This window comes from Taurulus bubalis (assembly GCF_910589615.1).
Source record: "Taurulus bubalis genome assembly, chromosome: 5".
NCBI lineage: Eukaryota > Metazoa > Chordata > Actinopteri > Perciformes > Cottidae > Taurulus > Taurulus bubalis.
The window spans coordinates 11,357,593-11,370,802 of NC_136593.1; the positions used below are offsets into that span (position 1 = coordinate 11,357,593).

General features: G+C 41.2%; 1 protein-coding gene across 1 annotated transcript in view; it reads left to right on the top strand.

The window, feature by feature from the left end:
* Positions 1 to 12,195, top strand: part of atg7 (ATG7 autophagy related 7 homolog) — a 51,801-nt gene extending 39,606 nt beyond the window's left edge. The window contains exon 19 of the mRNA XM_079217616.1: positions 10,983 to 12,195. Within this exon, the coding sequence (XP_079073742.1) occupies positions 10,983 to 11,015 (33 nt within the window). The 3' untranslated portion in view covers positions 11,016 to 12,195. The remainder of the gene's footprint in view (positions 1 to 10,982) is intronic.
* The last annotated feature ends 1,015 nt before the right edge of the window (positions 12,196 to 13,210 follow it).

The following is a 13,210-nucleotide window of genomic DNA, read 5'->3' on the forward strand; positions in this document are numbered from 1 at the left end:
CACAGCTAGTATGTGAAAGGTGATTAGGTTTACACAATGATGTACTGCTAGCTAATTATTTAGAGACTAACTTAACTGTTTTTATTCAAAAAACACAAGTTAGCTATATGTTGCACTGGGTGACGTGTTTCTACGTTACGTTAGAAGTGGGCACTGTAATTCAATTTGACTAAACCCCCAAAACAATATCAAGATAGTGTAAATACTGACGAGCAACCATTGTGTATTAATCCACGGCTGAAAATAGTCCCCAAAATATGTACAATTTACTCACGTTTGAGTCGTAATTGCCAAAGACGACAGTGCCCAGCTGTTTTAGGACATTACTGACCTTATTTAAAAGCCATATGTTTGTAGCATGTTCTTAAAGATTCAATGGGGCTGGGAGCCAGAGAGGGAAGTCAAAAAGTATTAAGGGACTGATGAGGTATTTATTTTGTTGTTTACAATAACAAAAAAAAAGTAGAATAACTCCAGCCTTATCCTGTAACGTTTTAATGACTTTGTAGGTACAGTGTGTGTCATTTAGGGGGACCTATTGGCAGAAATGGAATATAATAGTGTTGAGTATGTTCTTTTGAGTATAATAACCTAATTTGTTACCTTAGAATGAGCCGTTTATATCTTTACAGCAGCGGGTCCTCTTCATAGAGCCGGCCGCCATGTTTCTACAGTAACCCAGAATGGACAAACCAAACACTGGTTCAAGATAGGGCCGTTCACCTTTTTTTTTTTTTTTTGTCTGCCACTGTACTTGTACTTGCTTGTTTCAGTTGGTTGCTATCTGCAACTCTAGATGCAGCCAGATCCTACACACTCAACCTTTAACATATAGTATATTGTTCTGTTGGTTTAGCCCACCTTAAGGGGACTTGGAAACTTCCCCCTTTGCCACATCAGATTAGAGGAGAATGTGTTGGAAAATTTCTAAAACCGTTAATTTATTTATTTTATTTAATTTTTTCGTCTTCTTGGGTGTAGGTCTAGTGTATTGGTCAGTTTTGTATCAAACCCAGAGGACAGGACATGTGCTGCTGAGACTGCAGGTTAGTTAGTTGGTGACCCTCCTCTTCCTGTTTCCACCCATCTCCTCTTCCTTTTCCTGTCTCAAGTCTCAATGAATACAACGTGTACTCACGCGCACACACACACACACACACACACACACACACACACACACACACACACACACACACACACACACACACACACACACACACACATCCGCACAAACACATGGCCATATCCAACCTGTGGCCTGAGAGCTGTGTTCCCCCTGAGAACTGTAGGCCTGGAACAAAGAGGACACAAGAGAGAACACAGAGGATCGCTGCAGGAAATGGAAGAGCACAAAATGATATTTTAACAGGAGAAGAAAAAAAAAAAGAATTTTATCTATGTGATCTCAGTCCAGATATACTGTAGTACTGGGAAGACATTCAATGTGGGAAAAAGTTTAGATTTGGCTCGCTTAATCTAAGCGAACCATTAGCTAGTGTGATGTGTCGGGCAGCTACGTTACGCAGTGATTTGAGTTATCCAGGCCTTGGGTTTTCCGATTTAGATTACAGTGTTTTTTGGCAGGAATAGAAACATAAAGTGCAATGTTATGCTCTACAGGATCACATGTTTAATAGTTTGACTGCAGAGAAAATATAAAGCAAGGCCACATATTACGATTGTTGCACCAATCATATACTGGTTACGTTTTGGGCAACATGTCTGATTGGACCAAGAAGGACAAGAGTATTTCTCTGAATTTGTTGCTTGACAATACAAGCGCCCCAGACTGACTGTCAAGAATTTCAAAATCTGTGCATGTTGGTGGAAATAGTTTTGGTGTGTGGGATGTTTCGGCTTAAACAATCTGAAGTGCTGTAATCTGTTTAGGAGACAACCTCAATGTCCAAATCAGATGAGAGTACAGTTTAGAATCTGGATCACACACATCCCAACAGCTTGTATCCACTGACATCTGGAACTACTTTATCAAATTAGTGTTTGTACTGCCAAGCAATATTAGCCTAAGCTCTGCTTATTGTGTGGAATTGTATACGCTGCCTGGAGACATTGCTTTATTAAACAGAGCATTAGACGCTTTAGAGTCCTTTAGTAGTATGTTTTTACTGTTGGATGGCTGTGGATAGCCTGAAGTGGTAATGACTAGAAAATAAAGCCCTGAACAAGCAGCACACAGAGAACATGACGCCCCTTCTCCCTCTGGGAATATTTGACAGATTAGTCATATTGTGGATGAAAAAGTTAGATGAAAAGAACTAAAAGTTGTGCTAGCCATTAAAACACTAAGGAGAAGTAAAGATGATGTCTTTAGTGGGATTTCCACAAAGGAAAAAAGTGCTCGTCGGTTGTGAAAGCCCAGGGCGTCGATCTGCTTCTGTAAGAAATTGCATTAAACCAAATGAAGTTGCATCAGTTTGGTCGTGCTCTATTGTGGACTGCATCTCTAATGAGCAGTGTTTGTTGGGACTGCATCACATGACATAAATCACCACAAGGAACACTGAGCACAGTTAAAATCATAAAATCTTCTTATTTTTATTTGATCCTATTTTTCTTTTTCTGACTACCATGCCCTTTACTTTACTGCAGTCAACTATACATTTCACACATGAGATTTGCATCTGCTGTTTTAATCAGCCTTTTCTACCGACTGATTTATTTGGTATTAAAGGCATGTGTTCATTGTTATGAGTTATGAGCAAGACACATTTTTACAACTTCACTTTCAAAAAGCTCAATTCACATCAACCCCGCCCAACCTCAGGCCGACTGGATGGTTAAATGTGCCACCCAGAAACTCAAGTGCCTGCACAGTACGAGACTGAATATGGCAAGTGTTCCAAACCCATTGTACTTATGCCACTAAAATATGACCCGTAGTATCGTGCTGTCACAGTGCAGAGGCGACATGCTTTTATACATATATGAACGCTCCATGCTTATTTTTGCAACACAAAGACAGACGAGTGACAAATTAGAGGGAGAGAGTGGAGAAACAACAAATGTAGACGCCTCCACACCGGGGCCAAATGATTTGTTTTAGTGTTTTATCCTCTCACTGTTTCTCCTGCTTTGGGCCAGACTGCTTCTCTCTCACCTCCACTATGAGGCACTCGGAAGTCTGAGACACAGAGACTCTGGCCTCTGTTATTTTCCTGACTTTGTAAGCGATTTGACCTTTTACCTTTTCACTCTGCTCTAAACCGCCTCTCCACCAGTGAAAGCACCACGCTGCATATTCCCGCCACATTGTGCAGGAATGTCTGAGGGGAATTCAGGAATGTAGTTGGGAATGCAGCGTGCTACAGCAGCAGTTGGAGTTACGTTGAGCCGCATGAGGTCATTGTCTCTGCTCAGAGTGGGTATGCACGCGCACTCATCAGCATCTGTCTACATTTGCGCACGTGTGTGTTACTGGAAGACATAATAGGTTTAACACTCTTAATCCTAGTTGATCTTTTTATGGGAACATGGCACACTGTCTTCCCAGATGAAGATACAGTTGGATATTTATTTAACCGATTACATTTCTTGCAATGTTTGCCTAATGATTTGTGCAATAACCATAGTAGATCAGCAATGAAAGGCTACTGGATGATTAGGGACTTTAAATAATACTTGTTGGCAGCCGGTTTTACAACCCACAAAAACAAAAAAACTGTTCTCTCATGACCGAGCAAGTTATCTCTAATTTCTTAAGATGTCTAAATGTCTTAACATGTAGATTTGATTGTACCGGCCTGATGCAGATATTGGCTTCAGATCAGTGTCAGTGTTAATGCATGAACGGCAGCATTAAAACCTTAACACACATAGATGCCTATCGGATACAAATTCACAGTATATCCTCTTCTTTAGCTCCTAGTATACTACTGCACTTCAGATGATCAATAGAAGAATCGACAAACTAATAATAACCAGAGATCCGTCTCACATGCGGGCACATGGAAGATGCTCAGACATCATATAAATGAGTAAACCTGCTGGGCCTGGAGGCCCGACACAGCTAATGTTTGCACACTTACTGAGATAAAAATGGGCCGCTGAGAGCTGCTGTTTTTGTGGAGCCACGTACAGAAACTCTTGACGAGCCTCATGTGTTACGACAGATAACACGTAGTACTTCAATCCCGATGACAGGCGCTGCGCCGGCTGGACAGGGTGTTGTGGGATGGGTTGTATCTTCAGCAGCTCTGTCCAACTGCCTTTTAATAACTTGACAGTTATTCTTGGTAATAAGAACACCGTCGTATAAATGTACTGTATGTGTTGCATTGTTGCCCTACAAGTAGAGTCCAACCAGATTGAGCGACTACAGCCACACTAGCAACACTAGTCACTATCACTTTGAGGCTGTACTTTAAGCTCTCTTTCTTCCCTTTCCCTGATAACGGCTCAGGTGGCAGCTAAACCAGATAAAGGTCGTTCCCTCAGTCGTGACTCAGGTGATTGCAGAACTTATCACGTTGTTTGTACGTCAAAGTGCTGCCGTTCCACAGCTGAATACTGCTCCACACCGCCAACTGAATCCTCAGTGTGTGTGTGTGTGTGTGTGTGTGTGTGTGTGTGTGTGTGTGTGTGTGTGTGTGTGTGTGTGTGTGTGTGTGTGTTTGTGTGTGTGTGTGTGTGTGTGTGTGTGTTTCATGTGGATATTCAGTTTGTATGTAGTGTACAGATGTGTGATGCGTGGTTGTAATTTTAGCATTATTTGGTCAACACACATACCTGCTATTGTGTTTTTTGTTTTGGTAATTTCCACTTCAGTGCGTTTCCTATGAAGTGTGAGAGTCTCCATGATTAGAGGAGTGTGGTTAGTCAGGGCAGAGGGAAAGAACGAAAAAAGAAACGAGGAAAAACAAAGGAGGAGGCATGTGAAGGAAATGATAGATGTAGAAAGAAACCAACTGTTTTTATCTTGACTTGTATGGCCAGAGATGTAAAGGGAGATGAGATCTGACATGTAAAATGGTTTTACAACCACCAAACTTCCCCTGAGCAGAAACTAAACTAGTGTCTCTGCCTCAGCTATTGACTTCCGAACAAGTTCATCTCTCTTTGATTGGAGCCGTGTTGCAGCTTCCTCCCCCTTCTGGGTGTGAAACCTGCCCTCAGGGGCCTTTATGAGGGGATGAAAGGGGAAGTACCCCCCCCTCATTAACATGAATCATCAAATGCTCGCCCCTGGCTAACAGACGTAAGATCATTTGTTAGAGGAAACAGCTGACACGCCTTGTGAAGTTTGAAGTAATTGCCCTGTGCTGGTGTTCAGACATGCTGATGGTTCATCAGGTATACTGCATAGATTAGAAATAACAAGTTACAACAGTGTTGGTTTCTCTGAAGACCAGTATTTTAAAGGTTCAGATGGAAACGCGGTGTGGAACACCACAGTGGTGGTTTTCTAAGATCCCTCGTTTAATGCAATTATGATTTGCATGCATTCTCTTTGAGTCTTGAACACCTTTATTCATACTGAACATGAACCATCTGCCAAAACTTACATTAGTGATATTAAGAATGAAGAGTTTCTGGACTCCACACACATTGACTGTTTTAATTCACTGTAGCGCTGATTTAAAGCTATTCTCAGACATGCAGCTCATAATGTACTGTAAATGTGACGGACCATTTATTTAGAAGTCACAAAGGCCGTCTCACTACTTCACACCTGGTAAGATTTACAACGCGGCACAAGTCTGCAGTGAAAGCTACAGCCTTACTGTGTAGCTCAATACACAGCAGGAGAGATTAAATGGTCTTGTTTTCTTCATCTAATCTAATGATTTAGTATGTTATTATTAATTGATGTACGCGGCTTGTTAGAGTTCTGTTTTACCTTTTGCAGTGCTGGTCAAAAGACAAAGTACAACATGCATAGAGATCAACAGTATATTCTCTTTTTCCATGTATGACAACTCAATGGATACATGAGCTGTCCAGCGACAGACTTCAAATACAGCATAAAACAAATGTGTCTTGTCATCTAAAAAGCTGGTCACTGTCTGACTTTATAAAATAAGTTGAACAATTCTCTGAAGGACGATGTTGATGAGAAAATGTATCGTGACATTCGCTGGAAAAAGACAAACACGTTTCTCCTGGGCTATATCATATCTATATAATTAAGGAGTGTAAACACTCATTTTTCGACAGCAGGCGCCTCGTTTTACCCTGAGCACTGTTGCTCTTTCTGTCATGTCGGAATAAACATGTTTAAGTAATTTGCACACCTCTAAATGACAAAAAGCAATCAAAGCCACGCTTATATGTCTGAAAAGATGCCCCATTTCTCCAGTGAGCAGTGGGCTGACAGATTTTGGTCACAGACCACATAGTCTCTGAAGCCTTGTAAAAACTCACATTAACTAAAAATCACAAGAAAGAAACTAAAAAACATTGTTCCACTGGAGTTCTTCCTTTTCTTCCTCCACCAACAGCAGCACCCTGCATCCAGCCGCCATAAAGCGCGTCACTCTGTGTGGTCCACTAATTGCACATCAGATGGAGCCAGTCTCCATGATGAAAGCTTGACTTTGCGCTTTGTGCTTTGGTGTCAGTTATAATATGTAAAGCAGATGTGTGTTTAATGTCAAAGCCCATCCGTGCTTGTGTAGCGCTGCCTAGTCGAATGGCTTTAGAGGCTGGATTCCCGCTGGGCCCACCCACACTTAGGAAATATTCCTGTAAGTGGGCTCAGTATTCAGAATCCTGAGGAAACAACAGCCTTGAGCCATCTGCCTCAACAATGTAATGTCCTTGAAACCACCTGAAAAGTTGCTTCTCGATAAACTTGTGATGCCAGAGTGCAAACATGTTGTAGTTCTGGCGCTACCTTTGGAGGAGCTTTGACCCAGTCCTGCAGAATGATGAATATTGCTTCAGACATTGGAGCTGAGGCTCGTGTTGTATTTGTAATCAGCGACAGCAGAGAGTTGGCTCCCTTCACGGCCTTCAGCTTCCAGCTACAGCCTCCTCTATCTGATCAGATCCCAGCCTTGTTATAACAACTAGCCTGGATTAGAGTTGTCATGTCAGCCGGAGCCCAACTGATTACAAACGCATTCACACAATGATTACATGCAGCTTACTGTAGGACTTTAATGAGACATCCAGCAATCCTCTTTTTAACCTGCAGTGACTCAAGGTCCTGGAGCGATAAGGCTGCTTCAAAGTTAAAGATGTTGGTCGTTGATTGTGTGGCTGCCAATCCCTTTGAGATGCTGTCATGGTGTGTGTGTGTGTGTGTGTGTGTGTGTGTGTGTGTGTGTGTGTGTGTGTGTGTGTGTGTGTGTGTGTGTGTGTGTGTGTGTGTGTGTGTGTGTGTGTGTGTGGTGGGGTGGGGGGGTGGTTGTGGTCAGCCAGTTATATCACTCAAGCTAGGGTTGCAACTAACAATTACTTTCATTGTTTCTGAATTTGTTGATTATTGTTTAGTTATTGCAGTGTAGGAAAAAACACAAATTCACAGATCTTCAAGATGACAGTCTTCTAAACTGGTATGACATTCAAAAAAAAACAATGTCATGTAAAGAAATTGTAGTTTAGTATGTCGATAAACCTGTCATGTAACATTTCATAGTTTAGTCACCAAAATGTCATAAAAAGTAATTGCATAGTTTGTCATTAAAAAAACCGATGTAATAAGTCACAGCATAGTTAGTATGTCATGAAAATGTCACATAAAAAGTCATATTATCGAATGAATAGAATAAAACAAAATTGTATCAAAAGTACATTATCTCGCCTTCACAGAACATTGCAACAACAAAGCTTGATAAAAAATCCCAAGTACTCAGCCGTGCTTGAAAGAGTGTAGTAAAGTAATTGGCTTCAGTTTGCTATTCACGTTACATAAGGTTTCTTCCCCCCCACTCGCTCTCTTTCATTGTGCACAAAAGACTCCTCCAAACACACACAGACACACACGCCATCAGTGCGGCATGGCAGCCGTCCAGAGAGGGGCTCCAGTGTCGCTCCGTTTCAAAGAGCTCTTTCTTGCCGTCCTTTTGATGCTCGCTCCCCAGCAGCAGTGGAGCAGAAATGCCGAACGTCCAGCTTTTGATATGAATTTGTCTCTCATTCTCCACACTGCCCTGCAACTCTGCATCCACACTCTGAAAAAAAAAAAAAAGGCCTGCTAAAGTTCCAATGGCGCCAAACAGCACTCCGTTTTAGTCTGCACACATGGAGATCGCTCAGGTTGACATGCAGCAGAACAGGTTGGGCAACTTTTTGAGTTTAGAGTTGCCTCGCAGGGGAAAGTACTGGCACAGTGACCGTCGGTACCTTTACTTGCGTGTGCGTGCCGTTACCTCCTTGATGAACCCAGATGGACATGCTGGTAAAGCTTCTGACTTACGATTACACAAAGCCCAAACAAAAACCATTCCACAAGCGTCTTTGTTAAAATAGAATCCAAATAACAAAAGGATGGATGAACTGTTGACAGCGCGTAAACCACACGGCATCTTTTAGTTCTTATTTTAAATAAACGTAATGCAGCTTTAGAAGGTGTATTTTCTAACTTTGGAGAGGACCACGCTCGGTGTTTCACCTGCTTCCAGTCGTCATGCTAAGCTAGGCTATGCTAATCAACTCCTGGCTTTCCCTCTGTAGTGAAGTTACAAACGAGAGTAGAGTGGACCTGCTCACTTCGCTTTTAGAATGAAGGTAAATCAGCGTATTTCCCCAAAACTATTCCAGTCACCAAACGTTGAACATTTATAGTTTCAGCTTCAAAAGAAATTGACTGTATTTCATTCTTTCAAAAACCGCTATTTGCACCTTTCTTGTTTGTTTCTAATGAATTCACACATATTTTCACACAGAAAGATTTCACATGAGAAGTACTGTAGTAAGATAACGTATAAAAAAAAGCACATGCACTGCAGCTGCTGGTTCAGCACTGGCACCTTTTTTTTACTCCAATTCAAGGACCGGCTTCAGCCCCGACACATCAGCGATGAGTAGTTTTTGCCTTCTCTGTGAAAGATGTGTTGCCTTAATGCATCCTCCCAGAGCTCCATCTCCTTTCACAATGTATAATAGGTCCAGTGCTGTTTTTGTGTGGTTTTGTACTGTTTATATTGAATTGACGCATCAGGCTGATTGTTTCACATGAGCATGCCAAATCTGGATCCACACAGTATAAATAACTGAGAGCTCTTGATGGAGTGTTGTTGACGATGTGTTCTTTCATATTAATTTACCGTGAGCCCTCAGCACACAGCGTGTACTGTAACGGTGTGTGTCGACTGCTTCCTCTGTTGTCTCGTCACAGACAGAGTGGTTTGCAGAATCAGTCAGAAAAACAGGTCTGTTATTTACCGTCTCCAGGAACAAAATGTCACTGCGGTACTAATTATAAGAATTCCCCTTTTTAAAGAATGGAAACCTATGTAAATATATGTGTGAAGTCATCACTTTGGTTTCGAGCTGAACCAGTTAGTGCTGCGGACCGGACCGACTTACTCACTGAATCAGTCAGCAGAGTATCTGAAATGAATCAGCGACTATTTAAATAATCATTTTAATAACTAATATATTTTATCAATATTCCAGCCAGAATACCAACTAGGTTCCCAAATATTTGTTTTGCTTGTTTATTTGAATAACTCTTGGTTCTGGACTGTTAACATTTGAAGTAATCACTTTGTGCTCTGGAAAATTGGGCTGAGCATTTATTTTTACTACTTTCCAACTTTTTACTGATCAAACGATTTCTCAATTAATCGAGCAAATGATCAGCATAATAATTGATGATGAAAATAATCGTCCGTAGCAGTTACTTTGGTTGTTTGTTTTAGAAGTTTTTTTTTCAAGGTTTCTTTAAGATATGGGTTCTCTTAAAGCTCCTAGTAATACATCGGGTCTGTATGTGTGTACACAGTATATTCCCTGTTGCTACTCGCTGCACAAAAAGAAAGCGAAGGGGCAGCACATTCGAAGGAATGCAGCATGCATATGTAAAACTGTGTGTGTGTGTGTGTGTGTGCGTGTGTGTGTGTGTGCGCGCGTGTGCACACATTCCAGACAGTGTTAGTGGTATGTGAATTACGTCTCACAGTGAGAAAATGTGAGGAATCTGCTGCCATGAGAAGGCCACTGTTGTTTACTAACACAGTGGTGAAAAGGAGGTTATTGTGTGTGTGGGTCTGTGTGTGTGTGTGTTTGTGTGTGTGTCACACATGCTACTGTCACTTCCTGGTAAGCAACTTCTTAGCAGTGATTGTGAGTAATTATTGTCAAAGTTGTTATACAATTGGATGAAAACATTCATGCCTATTAGAAGTGTATCAAATGAGTGTAATTACTCTGAGGTTCACACACTTTGACCTAAATCAGTGGCTATTGCTCTGCATTAGATTTTTACCGTTTAATTCTGGTTACTCACTCTATGTTCACATGCATCTTCATGCATCAGTCCAGGTTGATGATCGATGACTTTGTGTCCTGTACAGACGCTACATAGACATGAGTACACTGCATGTATCAGACCTGGACATTAAGCATGACTTGAAGTTCATTCTTGACCTTGGAAATAGTTACACGGGACACAATGCGATTCTAATTTCTGCCGCCACTTTCAAGCTGTTCCACTGGTGGACAATCAACCAGATGTGCTGCAATGCTAGGCAGTGGAAAAGTGTGCATGCTAGAAAACATGTTTTAAAGTATTTAATAAATTGATTTAGCAGATGTTTTATGGGAGAAGGAAATCCTCTCAACATGTTTGTTAGAGCTCAAGGACACGTTCATGTGTTGTGGTGAGAAACACTGAATAACTTTTGTTAGTTTACATTCACACAGGGCACCTTAAGGTCCACCAGCAACTCACTGAGGAAAATCCCCCAAAATAGTAACTGGACCTTGAGCTAAGATTATTTAGTCTTTGTTTGGTAGACAAAATAATGACCTCCGAGTTAATTGTTTCTTTCTCTGTTGTGTCTTTTTCTCATTAGATTTGGGATATGAGCGATGACGAGAGCATCTGAAGGACTGGAGGAACAAACCCGCAGCCGCTGAAGGACTGAGCTCTCCAATAATCCTTCCGTTTCTGTCTGGTTTGTTTTTTAAGGAAGCGCACATTTGTATCAGATGAGTGCAGTAGACACACACATACAGCTCAAGTAATCAGAACCAACCGCATCACAAACACGTCTTCAGAAAAGTCTCCAGAATAGAGCAGTAACAAGGTCAAATAACAAACAGCGAAATAATCTGATTTATTTTGCTACTAAACTATTCAGTTTCCGTTTTTCACAGTTACGTTAGACATGAGATCAGAGATTGAACAAATTCAATTTTCCACATTGTGCGTCTGAAACTGTCGTTTTTAATGGATAATGTACCTGTTTCTATTACCTCATGTGTGTAATCGGTCACATTCACTCATTGTTCGTCAATTCAATTCCATAAGACAAAACATAACAAAACACTGGATTCTTGTCTGGAAAAGCCTCACTGAATGGTCACAGGTTCAATCCCTCCCACAGTCCCTCCATCAACACATGTAATGGGTTTGCTGAGTCCTTTGGCGCGACGTTGACGAACTACATCTGCTCGCTCATTCAGTTTACTGCAGATGAATTATGAAATTACAAAAACACAGTCGTCAACTCAGCGAATCCATCCATCTATCTCCCTTTCTGTTTACTGGCGACTGTGATGCGCACAGACGTTACTGTGCAACTGTGGCTTCTGATATGGAAATGATTTAGTGTTGCTGTAGACGGCCTGGAACCAACAACTGCACAGTGTGATCTAAAAGAGCCCATGAACAAAGAAGGGTTGTTTGGTTTGTTTGTGTTGAAGCATGCACTTGTTTGTCATGTTACTTTTCTTACTCTCCCCTGTGCTTTGTGTCTGAACTCGTAACTTGTACAATATGTTCAGTGTGATGAAATGTACATTTCAACAGCTGCTTGGATATTTATGGAAGACTATAAATGCAGTGTGAAAAAATAGCGATCTGAGATTAAAGGATTTGAGATTGAAGTTAGAATTTAGGGAGAAATACATCCTTCCAAAAATAAACTCCAGAATACAGACTTTAACTCCAGAGATCAAATAGATTTTGACTTGGCTTTCTTAATTCTGACTGCTGTTTTGGTCACACTTTTGCTCTTCTGTAAGTATTTAACCAAAGATTGGAATAAAATGTTGCTTTATTAATTCTGTTTTCATCTGTGATCTTTATTTTGCTGTTAATATAGTGATTCATGTGGAATTCAGAATCCAGCACATCCTTTCATACACTCGATGTCGCTGCATCTTTCCAAAGCCCGTCCACCCGTTCCTGCATCTGTCTTCACCACAACACACCAACACAGTGAGAGGCCACACAGTCACAGTGGTTTAAAAGCACTTTATTGTTCATCAAGGCTACTTTACGTACAAAAAAGGTGGCCTGCCAAAACCTTTTTAGTAGGAGACACAGAGCCACAAATTGACTGTTTTGATACATCTTTTTTTTCATCTTTAATTTTTTTACAGTTCAGAGTATTACTACCACTAAGTACATGCTACTTCCACTTCAAAAAGCACCTGGAAAATGAGATGCAGTCAGAGTAAAGACCAACTCCTCTTTGATTTATCTGCACAAGTTTCATGGTATTTACTCGATTACAGATGCACAGATGGGAAAAGCTACATCAGATGCAAGGGTGACGACACAAAGCTCATTTACTGCCGAGACCTCTTCCTCACTGGCTGATAACGGAGATGAAGCAGATGAACTTCGGCACAAACATTTTTACGAAAAATGCTGTGGGGTTTTTATCCGTTTAGCTTTAGTGCTGTTCTCAAATGGCCTGATGGTGTGACTAATTAGTTCAGTTCCCATCTGGAGACCAAGAAGAGTCATCAAAAGACCTTCAAAACCAAGAATGTCGATACAAGCAGTGGTGGAAAGTTCACCTGCCTGCTAGCCCATGACTAATGTTGATTGTTATTCTATTTGTAATAGTTAAATGGAAATGATCTGGGAAAGGCTGGCAGGACTCACTGGGCTAGTGGCAACATTATTTTGTTCCAGTAATGCAAAACTTGCTACTTGCTCAAGAGGTCTCTGAGAGGACAACCTCCTTTGTTCAGACGTCTCAGAAGCGGCGCGATCGAAGAAGAGTTAAATTATTGCAGAACACTGGGGACCAATGGAAGTAGCGATTGTCGCCACCATACCAGTGGC